The 20833-nt window shown below is 48.3% G+C and overlaps 1 protein-coding gene across 3 annotated transcripts in view; it reads left to right on the top strand.

Moving 5' to 3' along the window:
- LOC123788200 (small G protein signaling modulator 1) overlaps positions 1-20314 on the top strand; it is an 87139-nt gene extending 66825 nt beyond the window's left edge. For 2 of the 3 annotated variants that reach the window (XM_045791447.2, XM_045791445.2), the window contains 8 exons: positions 1215-1283; positions 2636-3226; positions 5170-5294; positions 7225-7307; positions 11300-11409; positions 13738-13834; positions 14923-15090; positions 18143-20314. In XM_045791447.2, coding sequence (XP_045647403.2) covers positions 1215-1283; positions 2636-3226; positions 5170-5294; positions 7225-7307; positions 11300-11409; positions 13738-13834; positions 14923-15090; positions 18143-18231 — 1332 coding nt within the window. In that variant the 3' untranslated portion in view covers positions 18232-20314. The remainder of the gene's footprint in view (positions 1-1214; positions 1284-2635; positions 3227-5169; positions 5295-7224; positions 7308-11299; positions 11410-13737; positions 13835-14922; positions 15091-18142) is intronic. The other variant, XM_087857250.1, reaches the window with a different exon arrangement.
- Positions 20315-20833: the final 519 nt, after the last annotated feature.

Genomic DNA, 20833 nt, shown 5'->3' with positions numbered 1-20833 from the left:
TCTGCTCCGTGTAGCTCTTGTAGGGACGGTGACGGCTGTCTGGAGCCGTCACCCCTAGCGTGTGGGTGGGAGGTGACCTTGGAGTTCGAGAGACCTGCATTGGAATCCAGCCTCACCATTTCCTGGCTGTGGGGCCTCCAGCAAGCACCTTTACTTCCGGGCCTCAATTTCCACATCTGTAAAAGGGGAACACCCACTGGCATAGGGGAGGTTTGTGTGCAGCTCACGTGAGATCGTGCATACAAAGCGCCTGGCACAGCGCTCGACTTTTCACGTATTCGGCACATGCGCGCTGAGCACCGCGTTCTGGAATGTCGGGAACGCTCCCGTGGCCACGTCAGACCTCTCCGCCCTCACAGAAGCGCCGGCTCGGCAGCCCAAAGAAGGAGCTGAGAACAAGGTTAATTCTCTTCCCCAGCGAGGCACACTCATCGGGTTGCCAGCAGTCACGCTGCACAGCATAGCAAGCGACCACCAAAGTCGGTGACTTCTGACAGTGAGCCCTGAGCGCGTCCTCGTGGGTCTGGCTCAGCGGAGCGCTTCTGAGCGGGGCTGGCAGGGCTCACTCTTGCCCGCTGTCAGCGCCTGGTCCGCTAAAAGGTTTCTTGATCTTCGCTGGGCTCTCTGCCATGTCTGGGGTGACCGGGCTGTGCCCCACATGTCCCATCCTCCAGCAGGCCGAGCTGGGCATGTTCTCATAGTGAACGCAGATCATAGACAAAGTGGAGATACACGAGGGCTGGTTAAACGTCTGCCCTGGCGAGGTTGCTCACATCCCCCGGCTGCCGCAGGTCCCAGGGCCAAGCCTCGCAGCCGAGTAGGCAGGAATGAGAAGTTCTAGGGCAAAAGCATGTAGACAGAGGAATAAGAAAAAATCAGGCCATTAGTGCCAACCAGTCACTGGGAGTTGAACTTAAATAGTAGCCAGAAGTCTCAAGCACAGGGCAGTTAAAGGTAGGGTTTTGCTGTTGCAGGAGTGGGAACTGGGGTCCCCTGGCTGCTGTGTGGCCCTGAGGCTCCAGGGAGCAGAGGGTTTCCCCCCCACACCCCCTTACTCTCATTGTACAGATAGGAGGCTGAGGCCCTGAAGGGACCTGCCCAAGTCAGGAATAGAGATGAGGCCACACTTACAGAATCCCTGCCCGAGCTGAGAGCAGGGCCCCAAAGCCGGGATACAGCCTCACCCCTGCTCTCTCGGCCCCTTTTTCTATCAGTCCTCCCAGAGCTGCAGTTCCGGCCACCAGCATGTCCGCCTGCAGAGTGACTCCAGCAGCAGCACACAGGTGACCTTCCAGAGGCCCTGCCCCTTCCCCATCCTCCCCTTCCCCCACTCACCCTCTCCCCTCCAACCTGGAGTAAAGGGATGGGAGGTCCATCATCTATAGGTCACCTAGGGTTTATTTGTTTTAGCTTTTCATGCTAGCATTAAAAATGGAGTTTTTAGGCACACAAGTAATATATGAATCTCTTCTCCCTGTAAAAAATTAAAATATTGCAGAGAAAGCTAAATTTGGCTTTGATCATTCCTAATACCCACTTGCCCTCCCTAGAAATAGCATCATTTTGCTGTGTGTGCTGTCAGACCCTACTGATTGCCTGTACGTACACAGAAATATGTACACGGTATATAGAGGACATATTGCAATGTTTGGTAATTTTTGAAAATTTCCATAAATGCCATCGTGTGTGTTGGCCCGCAGCTTTCCATTTTATTCAGTGAAATGTTAACTCATCTCACTTGATATTAAATGAAAAAGCAAAGCACCCAAAATAGGCATACTATGTCACTTCTTGCATACAAAGAAGAAATATTAATATTAATATACCTATTTTCAAAAACAATGGATGAATAAGCCAGAAACGAATCAGAATGGTTGCCTGCAGGAGTCAGGGGAGGGCTCAGGAAAAGAAGCTACATTTCCCTGAATAGCCCTTGTTTCCTAGTTCCAACTTTGGAGTTAGGTACTTTTTTTTTTTTTGCATAATTTAAAACAGTTGAATCTAGAAGAAATTTTGAAAAACCAAAAACGTGATTTTAACAGCAAATCAGATTGGTGACATAAACACACAGAGAAGAAATACTTCGTGTTCCCTTGGAACATGGTCCTACATCCTTGATAGAATCTGACCTCAGGACACAAAGAACCACAGAACAATCTTTGAGATGTATCCTGGAGGCTTTTCCATGGTAGTTCATACATTATTGAGCTACTTTTGAAAATTAATCCGTAACAGCCAAGCACGTGGATATACTATGCTGTTTTTAGCCTGTTCCTTCTGTTTTTAACTAATGTTTTGCTTTAAAAACTATGTGCCTATCATTTTGTGTGATGAAAGTTACGCTCCTTGCCACATGAATTCCCTAGTACTCTCTCCTCAGGCAATTTCAGTGCTTCCTTATTTCTGGATTATTCTATGCATTTCCATGCAATAGGTCACTTTTTTATTTTTCACAACGGGAGCTTGTATCATACCTGGTTCCAGCCCATCCTTTTCCCCCGACTGTATAGTATTCCACGTGCATGTTCCGTATTTGAACCAGTCCCCCACTGATGAATATTTAGGCTGCTGCTGGAACCAGGCCACAGGGGACATCCTCTATCTGTCTGTCTGTTTTTGCGCACCTTGTCTTCAGGTGTTTGAGTCTGTGGACGAAGTGGAGCAAGTCGAGGCAGAAGGCAGGTTGGAGGAGAAACAGCCCAAGATCCCCAATGGGAACCTGGTGAATGGCACCTGTTCCCCGGACTCAGGCCATCCCTCCTCCCACAACTTCTCCTCGGGCCTCTCGGAGCACTCGGAGCCCAGCCTGAGCACAGAAGACAGTGTCATGGACGCCCAGCGGAATGCCCCCCTAGTGCTTCGGCCTGGGGACAGCAGCGTGGAGGACGGGCAGAGCAGTGAGGCCACCACCTCCCGGGACGAGGCCCCCCGCGAGGAGCTGGCCGTGCAGGACAGCCTGGAGAGTGACCTCCTCGCCAACGAGAGCATGGACGAGTTCATGTCCCTCACCAGCAGCATGGACGTGGCCCTGCCCGAGAAGGAGGGGGCTGCCATGGAGGGCTGGGGGGGCGGCGAGGTGGAGAAGCACAGCCAGGTGGACAGTGAGGACAACCTCTCAGAAGAGCCCGAGATGGAAAGTCTCTTCCCCGCCCTGGCTTCTCTGGCCGTGGCCACTTCTGCTAACAACGAGGCATCCCCCGTGTCCTCCAGCGGCGTCACTTACTCTGTAAGTCGCCAGGATTCTCCTCCACTCCATGTTCTAACCTAACAGCTGCGGGAGGGTGGGCATGTCCCACGAGCCTCAGTTTCCCAGCACGACCTCTGCTCTGTTACATTTTCCCCGGCGCAGAGGCTGCACTGGAGAAGCCCCTTTGGGAAGGAAGACAATATCATACCAGGCTCTGCTGTTCAAACCACCCCAGGTTCAATCCCATCTCAGGCACGCCACTTTATCTCTCTGAGCCTCAGTTTCCCTATCAGTCGAGTACCTTCTCTCTTGAGCTGTTCTCAGAATTAGTGAGTCCGGTCCTCCGTGCCTGACATGCGGTGAGCTCTCAGTCAATAGCAGCCTTGAGGATGAGTATCTTGGCGTATGATCAGGTCCAACGTCCTTTAAATCCTCAAGTTTGCTTTCTTGCCAGAAAGTCCAAGCCAAAGGATGTCAACTGAACGGGAGGTTTTCGGAGCCAGGAGCCGTGTTTCCATTTTCCTTTGAAGAACTTGTTATTTCTATCTAAGATACACATGCCCATAGTTTGTAGAGTCAAACAGACAAGGCCGAATAGGAAATCAGAAGTCCCCCCACCTGCCCCCGTGGAGCTCTCCCCAGAGGTCATAGTGGTTACTTACTCTGCCCAAGTTATCTGGTGTTTACCCCCGTGTCCGCAAATAACATACTTGTATTGATACTTCTTGATCTTTTTTTCCCCTTTTTTTCTGCAATTCCAGACATTCCACTCCCACACCCTCGCCCCATAAGTGACACCTTCCCATCCCCATCCATCCACTACAGTTACAATGATTTCAGCTAAATGGCTCTTGTTCACACTCGTATAACAACAGAATGTATACACCACGTAGAAAGCGGTATTTCTTTTTCTTTCCTACAAAAACAATTTTGTTTTCTCCAGATGCGTTTTGATTTCCTTATCTCTGTTGTCTTTTCCTACGTTTGCTACGTATGGGTCATCACTCCATGCCCCCAGCCTCCGCACTCTGCCAGTTTCCTAAATCTCTCCTGGAACACTGCGGACACATGAGGTTTTCTGTTCATTTGTATGTCTCGCGAAGTCTCTCCAGTGGCCTTCCCCGGTCCACTGCTCCCAATGGATAGCTGTCATCTTAGATTTTTCTCCACCTGTACATGGAGGTTACTTTTGCTTTTGGATTATGCACCTGTGTATGTTGTAAATCTGATTCAAAGCTGTTAATTATCCAGAGAGATCTATTTTACAGTTCATCTGACACCTTGATTCAAAACAGGCAGCTATCCTTGAGACCCCAAATGTTAGTTTTTCTTCCAGGGTTCCCTTACCAGGGATGGGGCTTTTGAGGGGGTCCCACCTTCATGCAGGAAAGTCTCTTATTAGATTCCTTACCTTAGGGGAGAAAGACCCCAAAACCATTCAACCCAAGCTTACATTTTGCCAATTTGGAAGCTTCCTTCAAGGCAGAAGCCAGATTTGGTATTTTCTTGCCTTTCTGGGTTAAATTTTGGCCTTGGAATGTACCGTATTTTTCTTGCCATATCATTGGACCTTTTCATCAGGTGGGATCAAGGCAGCAGTCCAGCATATGGTGGGAACCGGACTCCTGCTCGCTTCCTTCCTTCTTCCTGTCCGGTGTTCAGTGGGGGAGGGTGGGCTGCCCCTCCAGCTGGTTATAACCCTCGTCCACTCAACGGGGACCATTCGTCTGTGCACCTTAGAGAATTGTTCTGTTTCATAGAAGGGAGAAAAGCTAAAAGAACTTCCATCCCACAAAGTGAAAAGAGGCTTTCGGGGGAAACAACAGGAACGAAATCAAACACCCACCCGGGCCAGGGAGAGGATGTGCTTTTCAGTGGCAGCAGGAGAGGGCGAGGAGGGAGGAGGGAGAACCCCTGGAATCCCACCTCTGGGAGGAGTTGGGGTGTAACTGTTCCTTCCTCCCCGTCCCCCGGGTCTGCAGCCGGAGCTCCTGGACCTGTACACGGTGAACCTGCACCGCATCGAGAAGGACGTGCAGAGGTGTGACCGCAACTACTGGTACTTCACGCCCACCAACCTGGAGAAGCTGCGCAACATCATGTGCAGGTGGGGGGGTGGGGGGTCTGCAAGGGGGGGGGGGCGGGAGGGGTGGCAGAGACGGGGCCCACAGGGAGCCCAGCCAGACGGCAGCCTCTGCCCCTGGCACCTTGCCCACCTGGTTTACACCAGCCCACGCTGACAATAAGATAACAATCAGAGCAATGATCATAACAGGGAGCATTTATTAAGCACTTACTGTATACAGGCACTCTCCTGAGCCCTTCAGTAAACACTGTTTCACCTCGTCATCACAGCAAGCCCGTGGGGTGAAGTGTTACCCCTCTCTACAGGGGAGGAGATGGAGGTTGAGGGCCAGCGCTTTGCTCCCGACCCCCAGCGGGCGGTTGGCTGAGCAGGAGCTCGTACTCACATCTCTCGGGCTCCAGAGTCTTGTGCTTTGTTTCCTTAAGCCAAGACCTGGAGCCTCTCATTACTTTTCACTGCATACTGAATATTTTCTTTCTTAAAATAAGAAGGTAACTCAGGCTTATTAAAAACCTCACCCAGCGAAACCACAAGTTCCTAAGGTCTAAAGAGAAGCTGCTTCCCTCTCCAGTCATAATGCCCCCTCGCCTAGAAGAAACTGCTGCTAACAACTGAGTAAACATCCTCCCAAGCCGTGTGTATATTTATGTGTAAACTAACATAGTAGATAGTGTGTATTATATAATATCACATGAGTGCATATGTGTTTTAATTTTTTTTTATTTTATCTATATGGGATTAATACTCTGTCTTCTATGAATTGCTTTATACACTTAATCATGCATCGTGGGCATCTCTCCAGGCTGCTCTAACTCAGGGTTAGGGCCATACTAGTGTAGCCCACAGGCCAAATCCGGCCCACCACTTGTTTTTGTAAATAAAGCTTTATTAGAACCCAGCCATGCCCATTCGTTTGCATAGTCTCTATGATTGCTTCTGCAGAGTTGAGTAGTTGAGACAGAGAACGCACGGCGTGCAAAGCTGAAAATAATTATTATCCGGACCTCTCAGGAAAGGTGTGCCAATCCCTGCTCTAACTCATTTTTATTAATAAGTACTATCCCTTAACTATTCTATTTTACAGTCTCCTAAGCAATCATTGCCTTTCAAAATTGAGTTGAGGAGATGCAAATATAATGAACTTTAACATAATATGTTACATTAAAATGAAAAGGTGCTGGGAAAGAAGGAAGGATAAACCAACTTTTTCTGGGTTATGGCCTTGGGAGAAATCGTGGAAGGCCTTACAGAGGAGGTGACATTCAAGATGGCCTTTGGCAAAATTAGGAGAGAGTCAAGAAACCACTTGGCATATATGTACCCTGTGGTGAGGCCACCTGGGTTCAGATCCTGCCTCTGCCATTTATTATTAGGTGTATGACTCTGTGCATGTCACTTGTGTCTCTGGGCCTCAGTTTCCTCATCTATAAAATGGGATATGATAATACCTTTCTCATGTGATTATTTTGAGACTTTCATGGTACAATACATGTTTAGTGGCTAAGTATACAGTAAATGCTCAGTAAATATTAGTTCTTATTATTAAGGGGCAGATGGGAACTCCAGGCACAGAACTGCTAGGGCAAAGCACAGGGGCATGAATGTGTGCCAGAGGGGAGGAAGTACCAGGAGGTGGTGGTGGGGCTGTGAAGATGGGTGGGGAGGAGTGAATGCCATGTACCCCCAGCGAAGGGGTTTGCATGTTGTCTTGTCATAGCGGGGGGCCTGTGAACATGTGGTGCTTTGAGTTAGGCTTTAGGAAGGCCATCGTGGTGGCTGAGAATAGGATATTTGAAGAGTGTCAGATGGGGGAAGGGAATGCAGGTGGGAGCTGAAGGAGTGAGTGGTCCAGGTGAGGGGTGGGGGACTGCATCAGGGAGGAGGGAGAGGACGAGCGGGTTGGAGAGACAGGTCGTGAGTGCCATCCTTGGACCCCTTGTCTCTCTCGTAGCTACATCTGGCAGCACATTGAGATCGGCTATGTCCAGGGCATGTGTGACCTCCTGGCTCCACTGTTGGTCATCCTGGATGACGGTGAGTATGTCCTCCCCACTCAGGGCCAGGGGTGCAATTTTCTCCCTACTGCAGAGGAGGGGATGTGAACCTCATTTTGTGACTCCATGGAATGGGTCAGTGCAGGTGCTCAGAGGACCTGTTGGTGACCACACCAAGGTCCTAGTAATATAAAAAGTCTCGTCCACATTAGTCAACACTTATCGCCAGGTGCCCAACACCCCGCCAGGCCTTCGCTAGCCACTGATTGTACAAACGTGAATGGGAACAAAGAAAAACCCAGGCCCAGATGTCTTCACTGGTGAATTAATACCAATTCTTCACAAACTTTTCCAAAAGGTAGAATTGGAGGGAATACGTTCCGACTCATTCTATAAGACCATTCCTTCTTTGAGGACCCATTGGTACCTTGATACCTATACCAGACAAAGACATGACAAGAAAAGAAAACTACAGACCGATGTCCTTTATGAAAAACAACAAAAATCCTCAGCAAAACACTTGCAAACTGAATCCAGCAAGATATAGTAGGACTATATACCATGGCCAAATGGGATTTATCCCAGAAACACAGGCCGGTTCAACGAATGAAAATGAATCCATGTAATTCACTATACTAATAGAATTAAGGACAAAATGACATGGTCATCTTAGTTGACGAGGAAATGGCATTTGACCAAATCTGACACCCTTTCATGTTAAAAACACTCAACAAGCTAGAAACAGAAGGAAACTTCCTAAACATGATAAAAGGCACCTAAGAAAAACCTACACCTACTTCATACTCAATGGTGAATGACTGAATGCTTTCCTCCTAAGATCAGGAAAAAGACAAGGATGTCCACTTTTGCTACAGAAGATTCTAGCCAGGACAATTAGGGAAGCAAAAGAAATAAAAGGTAGCCATACTAGAAAGGAAGTAAAACTATCTATTTGCAGATGATGTGATTTTTGCACATAGTAATCCCAAGGAATAAGAAAAAAAGTATAGGAGGGGCACCTGGGTGGCTCAGTAGATTAAACATCTGACTCTTGATTTCGACTCAGGTCATGATCTCCAGGTTGTGAGATCGAGCCCCGTGTCGGTCTCCATCTCTGGGCATGGAGCCTGCTTAAGATTCTCTCTCCCTCTCCTGCTCCCCTTCCTGCGCCCCCCCCCAAATATTGACTCTAATAAAAAAGTTCAGCAAGGTTGCAAGATACAAGATATATATACAAAAGTCAGTGGTACTTCTATACATGTGTGTTGAACAATCCGAAAGCGAAATTAGGAAGGCAATTCCAATTGTAATAGCATCTTAGAAGATATTTATGAATAAACTTAACAGAAGAAGTGAAAGACTTGCAGATTCAATTCCAGACTGCTGTGATACAGCGAATATTGCACTAAAGCGAGTCAAATGAATTGTTTGATTTCCCAGCGCATATACGAGTTGTGTTTACACCACACTGTAGTCTGTTAAGTGTGCAGTGGCATTATGTCTAGAAAAATAATGTACTTACCTTATTTTAAAAATACTTTATTGCTTAAAAAAGAATACTGACCATCATCTGAGCTCTCGGCGAGTCATAATCACTGATTACAGATCACTGTAACAAGCATGATAATGATGAAAGCATTTGAAACATTGCAGGAATTACCAAAATGTGACAGAGACACAAAGTGCGCAAATGCCATTGGAAAAATGGTGCCGATAGACTTGCTTGATGCCACAAACCTTTAATTTGTAAAAAAAAAAAAAAAAAAGGCAGTATCAGAAAAGTGCAATAAAACAAGTATGCCTATATACCAAACCTGTAAAACATTGTTAACAAAATTAAAGATCTAGGGGCGTCTGGGTGGCTCAGTCATTAAGCGTCTGCTTTCGGCTTAGGTCATGATCTCAGGGTCCTGGGATTGAGCCCCGCATCAGGCTCCCTGCTCAGTGGGGAGCCTGCTTCTCCCTCTCCATCTACCCCTCCTCCCTGCTCACGTACTCTGTCTCTCTCAAATAAATAAAAGCTTTAAAAAACTTTAAAAGATCTAAATAAATGGAAAGACATGTCATGTTTATGAATTAGAAGACTTGGTAGTGTTAAGACGGCAGTACTCTCCAAATTGATCTAGAGTCAGTGTGATCCCTATCGATATCCCAGCTGCATTTTTTGTACAAATGGACAAGCTGACCCTAAAACTCATTTGAAATACAAGGGACCAAGAATAGCAAAATCAATTTTGAAAAAGGAGAAGATGGTAGAGGACATACAGGTCCCAATTTCAGGTGACCAATATCAACATTACCAGTCCTAAATCACGTGGGTAGCAGGTGCCCGTGACATGATGGGATTAAAATGGCATGTTACCCATGTGGTCTTTGTCCCAATAACCCCAAATCCCAGTCTCATCGTGAGAAAAACATCACAAATTCCAATAGAGAAGGCTCCCCTAGAATATGTGACAACTGCTCTCACAACTTCCAAGGTCATGACAAACAGGGAAAGCCAGAGAAAGCATCCTGGCCAAAAGGAGCCCCAAGAGAGAGGAGACCTGTATGTAATGTGTTATCCTAGATGGGTTCTTAGAACAGAAAATAAATAAACAAATAAAACTATGGAGTTTACTTAATAATGTGTCACCAGTGGGCCGTTAATTGTAACAAATGGACCGTGCTAACGTAAGATGCTCCTTATAGGGGAAACTGAGTGTGGGGTATATGGAACCTGTCTCTACTCTTCTCAATTTTTCTATAGACCAAAATGTTCTAAAAAAAAGTATTTTTATTTATTTTTAAGATTTTATTTATTTGCCAGAGAGAGAGCACAAGCAGGGGGAGTGGTAGAGGCAGAGGGAGAAACAGGGTCCCTGCTGAGCAAGGAACCTGATACAGGACTTGATCCCAGGACCCTGGGATCATGACCTGAGCTGAAGGCAGATGTTTAACTGACTGAGCCACCAGGCGTCCCAAAAATAAAGTCTTTTTTAAAATGAGGATCTTACTGTGCCTTGGGAAACTTTCCATCTAGTGTAACTTTCTCCAAAGTTACCAGGTGTTAAGAGAAAAAAAAAAAAAGTACCATTTTCCAACAAAGTTTCCTAAATGCTGGCTAAAACAATATGAAACAGGTTTTTTAATTGCAGGGGCGCCTGGGTGGCTCGGTCGTTGAGCGTCTGCCTTCAGCTCAGGGCATGATCCTGGCGTTATGGGATCGAGCCCCGCATCAGGCTCCTTCACTGAGCCTGCTTCTTCCTCTCCCACTCTGCCTGCTTGTGTTCCCTCTCTCTCTGGCTGTCTCTCTCTAAAATAAATAAATAAATAAAATCTTAAAAAAAAAAAAGGTTTTTTAATTGCAGGACTTCTCAGAGCCTTTACTTTCCCAGTTATATGTAGTCCCTCTCTAGCATTTCCCAAAGTTATTGGACCCTTCCTCTGCATAATGCCTATTAGCACCCTTACAGTTGTTGTTTTAATTCAGTGGTTCCCAGACTTGAGAAATCCATGAACTGGTAGAATTTCGAAAAAGAAAAAAAAAAAGTTTGGGATGAACAAAACATCATCAACTTTTTATTAGAACAAATAGGGATGTTTTAAAAAGAGTATCTGGGTGCACCTCAGTGGCTCAGTCAGTTAAGCATCCAACTCTTGGTTTCGGCTCCAGTCATGATCTCAGGGTCGTGAAATCAAGCCCCACTTCCAGCTCCACACTCAGCAGGAAGTCTACTTGAGATTCTCTTGTCTCTCTCTCCCTCTGCCCCTCCCCCATGTATACATGCTCTCTCTCTAAAACAAACAAGTCTTCAAAAAAATAATAAAAAGAGGATCTGGTATCACCATCATTCCCTAAAAGAAAAGATACTTCGATCCCTTGAAGGTGGAAAGCAGTGGGATACACTGACTCTCCCTCGTCTGTGTATTTCTCCTCTGGCTGCGGACCTCGTGAACCAGCTCGGGGCCTTTGACCTTGGGATCACCTTGGGAGCTCGGGTTCCTTGGGCAGTGGCAGAGGTGACCGTTTCTCCTGTGCTCTTTCCCCAGAGGCCCTCGCCTTCAGCTGCTTCACGGAGCTCATGAAGAGGATGAACCAGAACTTTCCCCACGGAGGCGCCATGGACACGCACTTTGCCAACATGAGGTCGCTGATCCAGGTATGACGGGTCCTGTTCAACAGTATAACGTCTCCCACCGCAGCCCAATTGACCTCAAGTCAACAGACTAGCCACGCTTAGTCGAACTCAGTTCAGTTCATTCCAACTCCGTTAGCTCAGATCAACGCCACTGGATTCATTCTCACTGACCATTTATTCAGTCCAGGCCCGCGGCTACGTAATAAACGAGATGTAGCTTTTGCCCTTAAAAAGATGTTTGCTTGTCAGGGAAATACAAATCAAAACCACACTCAGTTACCACCTCACACCGGTCAGAATGGCTAAAATTAACAAAACAGGAAACGACAAATGTTGGCAAGGATGCAGAGAAAGGGGAGCCCTCCTACACTGTTGGTGGGAATGCACGCTGGTGCAGCCACTCTGGGAAACAGTGTGGAGGTTCCTCAAGAAGTTAAAAATAGAGCTACCCTACGACCCTGCAATTGCACCCCTGGATATTTACCCCAAAGATATAAATGTAGTGATCCGAAGGGGCACCTGCACCCCAATGTCCACAGTGGCCAAACTATGGAAAGAATCCATATGTCCATCGACAGATGAATGGATAAAGAAGGTGTGGTTCATATATACAATGGAATATTACTCAGCCATCAAAAAAACCCAAAATCTTGCCACTTGCAATGACATGGTTGGAACTGGAGGGTATTATGCTGAGCGAAATAAGTCAATCAGAGGAAGACAATTATCATATGATTTCACTCATATGTGGGATTTAAGAAACAAAACAGAGGAGCATACATCTATGGAACATAAGAACTAGGAAGATTGGTAGGAGAAGAAAGGGATAAAGAAAGGGGGGGTGATCAGAAAGGGGAATGAACCATGAGAGACTATGGACTCTGGGAAACAAACTGAGGGCTTCAGAGGGGAGGGGGGTGGGAGAATGGGATAGACTGGTGATGGGTAGTAAGGAGGGCATGTATTGCATGGTGCACTGGGTGTTATACGCAACTAATGAATCGTCGAACTTAACATCAAAAACCAGGGGTGTACTGTATGGTGACTAACATAATAAAAAAATATAATAATAATAATTAAAAAAACAGAGGAGCATAGAGGAAGGGAAGAAAAAATAAAACAAGACGAAAACAGAAAGGGAGACAAACCATAAGAGACTACTAATGACAGGAAACAAAATGAGGGCTGCTGGAGGGGAGAGGGGTGCAGGGATGGGGTAACTGGGTGACAGGCATTAAGGAGGACATGTGATGGAATGAGCCCTGGGTATTATAGAAGACTGATGAATCACTGACCTCTGCTTCTGAAAATAATAATACACTGTATGTATTAATTGAATTTAAATTTAAAAAATAGATGTTTGTATCGGTCCTTTTCCTCAAAGTAACATCTGGATATATTTCTCTGTCACACGCACACAGCTTTATTGAGATATAATTCACATACCGTGCCATTTACCCTTTTTAAATATATAATCCAGTCGTTTCTAGAATAAATCGCAGTGGTGAAACCATCACTAATTTCAGAACATTTTCAGCACCCCAAAAAGAAACCCCAGTAACCATGGTAACATCAGTTCCTCTCCCCAACTCCTGGCAACCACTAATCTACTTTCTGCCTCCGTAGTTTGACCGATTCGGGACATTTCATAGAAATGCAGTAACATAACGTGGCCTTTTGTGTCTGGCTTCCTTCCCTCAGCATCACATTTTCAGGGTGCATCCGTGTGGTGGTGGGTACCAGGAGGCCATGCCTTTTCATTCCCAGATGATGTTCCATTGGACGGCTCCGCCATATTTTGTGTATCCAGCCAATCATTGACGGACACTTGGGTTGTTGGTTGTTTCTGCTCTTGGGCTCTTGGGAATTGTCCCGCGCCGAACATTCGTGTACGGGTCTTTACGTGGCAGTCTGTTTGCATTTCTCTCGGTGAGATCCTTAGGAGTGACATTACGGCTGCCCCACGCTACGTTCCCCCAGCCGCATACAAGGGTTCCAGTTTCTCTCCATCGTCACTAATGCTTTGTTGTCTGTCCTTTCGATTCTTGATTCTTGTCCTAGTGGCTGTGAAGTGGTATCCCGTTATGGTTTTGATTTGCATTTTCCTGACCCATCATGCTGGGCGTCTCCCACGTGCTTTATGGTTATTTGCGTATCTTCTTTGGAGAAACAGCTGGGTTGACCTGTGCTGGGTCGATTTTCGCTTCAATCCTTTGCCCGTTGTTTAACTCCACCCGGTTGTAGGGGCTGTGTGGTGTCCGGTAAGAGGGTCGTCCTTTATTCAGCGGACCCCTCTGGGCCACAGCCTCGTGCCAGGAGGCTGATGCCAACCTTCTCTCCCGCGGGCAGATTCTGGACTCAGAGCTCTTCGAGCTGATGCATCAGAACGGGGACTACACTCACTTCTACTTCTGCTACCGCTGGTTCCTGCTGGATTTCAAACGAGGTATTGACTTCAAACCGGGGTGTTGTTCTCAGACTCTTTGCAGCAGAGCCTCAGGGGAAGAAAGGGACTGTGGAGGCGAGGCTGGGGGTGTTGGAGCCAAGCCAGAGGAAGAGAGGAACATCCATTTATCGAGTTCTGGCTATTGGCTCACCTGCCCTGGTTTGCAATGACACTATGCCAACACATGTTGTTACGGTCCCCGTTGTACAGATGAGGAAACTAAGGCTAAGAATTCAATTCAGAGGTAGGACCAGGAAAGCCAGGATCTTAGGCCACCTCTGTCCACCTCCTAAGCCCCGTTAGTTCCTTTCCATTCTGTTCTGCTGCTTATCGGAGGCAAGGCACCCCTTGTCCCGTGCGGCGTGTGGCCCATGTGATTTAGAAATGGGGTATAGCACAGCACCCCATGGGTATTGTGCAAAGTGGGGGTGACGCTGATAAGAGTATCTACCCTGCAGGGAGATGTTTATTACATGCCAGGTAGTGTGCTGAGCCATTCCTATGTATTTCCTCTTCGAGCCTCACCCCACTTACAGAGGAGTAGAGGGAGGGGCTGGCGGAGGGGAATTAACTAGCCCAAGGTTGCCTTGCCAGTAAGTGGTGGGGCTGGATTCAGGCTGAGTTTATTGGACACAGGAAGCCTTGCTCTCCACCATTGCTCTCGTTCCTTGACCAGCCCCAGAGGGAGCAGCCAGCTCTGCCCGTGTGCAAAAGCAAGGGGATACCCCCCTGGGTGCTAAAGGAGGTGTAAGGTGCAGGGAGAAAGGGGGACACTGGTCAAGGGGCAGAGCAGGGACAGGTCAGTGTAAATCAAACCCAACCATGCTCAGTTCCTCCCCTTACAGAAGCTGGAAACTTACAACCCCCTAGTCTGCTCAGCCTTTTCTACAGGTGGGGAAACTGAGGCTTCTGACGGTCACGTGGCGGCGTGCAGGTCTCCTCCCTCCTGACCTGAGCTCTCGCTGTCTGCTGCATGAGGACAGAAGTTCAGGGCACCGCTGGCCGGGGATTTTCCCAGAGGGAGGGCAGCACCGTGTGCTCCATGGCTGACCTTCTCCCCGCGCATGTGCGTACTGGTGTCTCGGCAGAACTCATCTACGATGACGTCTTCTCTGTCTGGGAGACCATCTGGGCAGCCAAACACGTCTCGTCCGCCCACTATGTCCTCTTCATTGCGCTGGCTCTGGTGGAGGTCTACCGTGACATCATCTTGGAGAACAACATGGATTTCACGGACATCATCAAATTCTTTAACGGTACCCGCATGACCAGGGTGTCATCTGAGGGGTGCGGGCTTCTGAGGAGCCCCTTCCCGGGGCCTCGGAGGGTGGGAGATGCATTGAGATTGACACGCGGTGAAGGGGACACAGCGGGGGGGGGGTCCATCCACTTCTTGGGTCTCTTTCTAAATGGATGAGTTGACGTCTTGTAACGCAGAGAAAGCATTTTTCTCTGGGATCTAGTGGAGGGAGCATGGCTGTTGAGATCAGGCTCAGGGGCAAACCCTGACTCTGCCACTAACCAGCTGTGCCCGTGGATAAGTCACTTCCCCTCTTTCTAAGCGTCTCTTCCTCGTCTGTAAAATGGGGTAAAAGTGTGCCTCGGAGGGTTGACGTGCACAGAGGCAGCCGCGGGAAGGCATTTAAGTGACGTGAGAAAGGCACAGCCTTGGAAATCAAACAGATACGGATTCCGATCCAGCCACTTGGGAGCCGTGTGACCTTGGGCAAGTGACTTCCTGTCTCTGGGCTTCAGATTCCGTGGGGATAGAATGGTGCTAACACCTCCCTCGCAGAGATGTTGGGACAATTAAATGAGACAACGTGGGTAAAGCCTATCACACGATACCCGGCTCATCTGAGGGGCCCCCCACTGCTGGAAGCTCTTGCTACTATTATCGCTATTTAAAAGTTTTTAAAAACTAAAGATGATTTTGGGGGAAAAAAAGCAAAAGAAGGGGAAAAAAAGCCAGTTTTGACCTTACCCCGGAAACATTTTTTTTTTTAAGATTTTATTTTTAAGTCATCTCTACACCCAATGTGGGGCTGGAACTCACAACCCCGAGATCAAGAGTCACGTGCTCTGGGGGCGCCTGGGTGGCTCAGTCTGTTAAGCATCTGCCTTCAGCTCAGCTCCGGTCATGATCTCAGGGTCCTGGGATCAGATTGAGCTCTGCATCAGGCTCCCTGCTCAGTGGGGAGCCTGCTTCTCATTCTCCCTGTGCCCCTCCATACCCCTTGTGCTCTTTCTCATGCTCACTCTCTCGCAGATAAATAAAATCTTTAAAAAAATAAAATAAAAAGTAAAGTAAAATAAAATAATAAAAGTAAATATATGTCACATGCTCTCCTGACTGAGCCAGCCAGGCACCCCAGAAACATTATTTTATTTTTACTTTTATTTTTACTTTTAAAACAAAAATTTTAGGGGCGCCTGGGTGGCTCAGTCGTTAAGCGTCTGCCTTTGGCTCAGGGCGTGATCCCGGCGTTCTGGGATCGAGCCCCACATCAGGCTCCTCTGCTATGAGTCTGCTTCTTCCTCTCCCACTCCCCCCTCTTGTGTTCCCTCTCTCACTGGCTGTCTCTCTCACTGTCAAAAAAATAAATAAATATCTTTTTAAAAAATTCTTTATAAAAATAAAATAAAATAAAAATTTTATGTTGGAATAACTGTAGATTTAAAGAAAAGTTGCAAAGATAGTACAAGGAGTTCTTGATGCCCTCCACTCAGCTGCCCCTAATATCTCTACATCACATGATCCTAGAACATTTGTCACGACTAAGAAGTTAACATTGGTACGTTACTATTAACTAAACTACAGACTTTATTTGATTTTGCCTGTGTTTTTTTTTTTTAAGATTTTTATTATTTGAGAGAGAGGGAGAGAGCATGAGCAGGGGGAGGGGCAGAGGGAGAGGGAGAGGGAGAAGCAGACTCCCTGCTGAGTAGGGAGTCCGACGTGGGACTCGATCCCAACACCCTGAGATCATGACCCGAACTGCCTTCAGTCTGCCTTCAGACTCTTAACCGACTGAGCCACCCAGGCGCCCTTTGCTTGGTGTGTAAGTGATGCCCTTTTTCCGCTCCAGCATCCAACCCAAGAAACCATATGGCATTTAATGGCTTCATTATAGAAACCGTTTTTTCCCATCCCATCTTTTCCACAGTCAAAAGAAAATAATATTTTTATTTCATTCTTAAATAAGCACAACAATTAATGGGATACGTCCACCTGTGGGGCTTGTGCAGCTTCTCAAACCTTGGAACCAGATTGGACACCATTACCTTCATTTATGTCCTGTTCCCTAGTGATTTACACGTGGCTTTTGCTTTTTCTCAAACTCGGTCTTTCAACTGCTTGCAGAAGACCTAGTGTTGCAAAGTTATTAAGTCACTGATAGGAGCATAGTGCAATTTGTGACCTCCCTCACGCTACTCGTTTGTGGGGTATTGAACGGATGTGGAATATCATTGTGGTTTCCTCACAATTTCTGTGACTTCACAGTGGCACCCTGGGGTACCGTGGTAGCCACTTTGGGAACCATAGTCTTAGTGCCTTTTTCCTGGTAAATGATCCGGTAACGATTTCCAGTAAATGGTCCAGTAAATGATTTCTTTATGATAAATATTTAGGTTTAGGATTATTCCACTTTAAAGATCCAATCATTTTATGTAGCTCTTAATAAAATTAGTGTTTTTCTTTCTCCCCTCCCATCTCCTGTTGTTTCATCCTTTTGTACCTTTTAACATCATCACTGTGTGCTCAGCGTTGCTTTTTTTTTTTTTTTAAGATTTTATTTATTTGACAGAGAGCAAGTGAACAAGAAATAGCACCAGTGGGGGGAGGGAGAGGGAGAAGCAGACTCCCTGCTGAGCAGGGGGCCCGATGTGGGGCTCCATACCAGGACCCTGGGATCATGACCTGAGCTGAAGGCAGCCGCTTAACTGACTGAGCCACCCAGGCACCCCCAGCAGTGCTTTCTTGAAAGGTCCCCAGTCGCGGTGTTTATTCAAGGTGGGTGGGAAGACTTAACTTTTTCAAGCACGCACTGTGAACCCACATCCTCTCGTTTGGTCTCACGGCAGCCTTGTGAGGCAGAAACTATTGTAACCCCCATTTTACAGATGAGGAAACCAGGGTCCAAAGGGGCAGGTCTTCCCCAAGGTCTCTGCTTACAGAGCTGCTGCGGGATGATTCCAGAGGACGATGATGGGGATGCCCCAGGGACCCCCCTCTAGAAGCTGCGAGTGGGGCCCCAGGATGGACACAGAGGAAGGCTCATATGCTCTTCCCTTCTGCTCTTTCAGAAATGGCCGAGCGGCACAACACCAAACACGTCCTGAAGCTGGCCCGGGACCTCGTGTGCAAGGTGCAGACTCTGATCGAGAACAAGTGAGGGCCTCTCACCCCGGCCGTGTCCGCCGAGCCACCGCCCGCCCATCCAGCCCGCTTTTCCTCCCGGCGGCCCCGGGAGCGAGGTCCCGGTGTCTGTTCCTGAGCATGGACTTCTGTGCAAAGAGAAACTATCCCAACTTTGGCCGCCCAGGCAGGTGGGGTCGAGGGGTTGCCCCTTCAGCTCAGCCTTACGTCTCCCCGTTTGACCAAAGATTGTCGAGTCTGGGATTCCTCCCTTGTGGGAGTCGGGGTGCGTCCGTGGACGGAGGGAGCATTTTCGTGGGTGGCTTCTAGAATGGTTGCCTCTCTCTGACTCTGTCCCAATCCCTCCAAACTGTCCTGTCAGATGTGACGTGGGGAGGGAGTTTTGGGGGGATTTGGTGTAGGAGAGGTCTGTGGGGCTGCCTCTGTGCTCTGAAAGGGGCCTTTGGAAGTATTCCAGAACATGGCTGGAAGGCTAGCTTGGAGCAGTTTCTGCACTTCGGCCCTGTTGACATTGGGCTGGGTAGCTCTTTTCTGAGAGGGGCTGCGTATTGTGGGGTGTGGAGCAGCGACCTTGGCCCCTATCTGCTAGACGCCAGGAGGGCCCCCTCCCCAACCCGGTTGTGACCACCAAAACGTTTCCAGATATGGCCGGATGTCCCCATTTGAGAACCGACTGACTTCGAGGAGGGGCTACCGGTGTATCTCCCTCCCCGCCTTTTCTCTCTCCTGTGTCCTGAGGCTTCCTCCTATTCAGAGAAGGCCCGCAGGAGTCCACATCCCTCTGAGGGTCTGCATTCCCTCTGTTGTAGTCTCTCGTTCTTTTCTCCTCCACCTGACCCCAGGAGAGACTTCTTTTCTTCTTTTCAAGAAAGGCCTCTCCCTGGAAGGTCTGTGTGTGAGACAGCCTGAGGCTCCCTGGGGTCTGCCCAGAGCCCCCCCTCCACCCCAGGCAGGGCAGAGCGCAGGTCCCTTTTCTTCGTCTCCTAGGGAAGACCTCGCCTCTCCTAGACATTGGGTCTGGTGCGCCAGAAGCTGGGAACGTGTGTGTTGGTGAAAGCCACTTCCAGAGAAGTCTGGGAGGCGGGCTTCTCCCTAGGTGCCTTTGCTCGCTCAGGACAAAGGAAGAAAAGGAAGGCAGAGGTCAGCCTGGGTAGACGGGGGCATGTGTTTTCCTTGGGAAACGTGCTGAAGAACTGGCTAAGTCTGGGCACGGTCCCCTCCGTGTCTTCACACACAGGGCTGCCAATCACTGACAGACCCTGAGCTGGCTGGTTCACCCTGGCTACCCGTCCTTCTGTCCAGCCGTCCTGCCAACTCTCTTCTGAGAATGCACGGAAATCTCGGGAGAAACAGCGTCAGGTTGGAAGGCTCCTCCCCAGAATGGCAGGGAGGCATTTGGAGAGGGGAGGAGACTCAAAGCACAGGGAAGCGTTCATAGAGAGGGTACGTTAGTCCTCTGTCCTGAACAAACCAGGAGGGGGAGGAATCCCTGCCCTGTGTGCTTGTGAAGGCTAACCCCTCGGCCCCAGTGCCTTCAGCTGCATCCAACCCCCCTAGTCCCTGCCGCGGGGGCCTCTTGAGCAGGACGGACGAGACCCACATGATCCTTGCCTCCAAAGAGTGTGCTCCGGGACAAATGCATGTCCTAGCTCCGGTCTCCGCCTTCCCAAGATGGGGGGAAAATGTGTGAAAGGTCCCTCCCCTCCGGATCAAAATGTATCTAGCCACTCAGCCGTTCGTTACAGAGGACATCATTTTAGCAAGACCCAGGTCCTAGACCTTCCGATTCTTATTTATTTTCTCGACAGACCAGTCACAAAGTATAGGACACAGTCCCCTCTCTGCCTTCTCTCTCGTGGTGTTCCAGAGACGTGTCCGTGGTTGTGATTTGGAAGCACTCCTATTTATTCGGCTTACTGTGCTTATTTCGGTCTCCGTATACCGTGTGCGTCCTTGTGTCCTGGAAATCGAGTGTGTGGGAAGTCGTTCTGTCTATGGAGTGCCCTCCTCCTTTTCTCAGTGTTGCCAACATATCTTGTAACTGTTACTGAAGCGTTGTGTCTATATATAGAGAAAATACATATCAACAGAGAAATGTGTGAATATGGGTTATTTTTCGTTTCTGTACTTCGGGGAATTTTTTTTAATACAAAGGAGAGAAACATTCCCTGTGGAAGACTGTGTCAATCCCAGTGACCCAGACCCAGATGGGGATCGAGTCTCATGGTAGCTGCCTGCTCTTTCCCCAGGAGGTTCAAGGCAGGTGAAACACTTCTCACTCCCTTGTATCAGTTAGCTGTCAGCATGAGTAATGCTACGTAACAAAGCATTCCAAAATTCGGTGGCCTCACACTGCCATTTGTTTCGCTTGCAATTCTGTGGGTTGACCATATGGGCTGGGAGGGTCTTCTGGTCTGAGATGGACTTCTTCATGTGTCTGTGATCAGCTGATGGCCAACGAGGCCGCTCCGCTTCTGACGGTCGGCTGACTCTTGGCCAGGAACGTGGGGGAAACTGAGCCACGCATGTCTCACCCCCTGGCAGGCCAGCTCAGGTGTATGTGGCCATGGTGGCAGTTTTCAAGAAAGCAAGCAGAAGCATCAAGGCCTTTTGAGACC

The sequence above is a fragment of the Ursus americanus genome, chromosome 30 (assembly GCF_024610735.1).
Source record: "Ursus americanus isolate L20-20 chromosome 30, mUrsAme1.1.p, whole genome shotgun sequence".
In the NCBI taxonomy this organism is placed as follows: domain Eukaryota; kingdom Metazoa; phylum Chordata; class Mammalia; order Carnivora; family Ursidae; genus Ursus; species Ursus americanus.
Note: the sequence above shows the minus strand (reverse complement) of the source record. Positions and strands in the feature narration are given on the sequence as shown.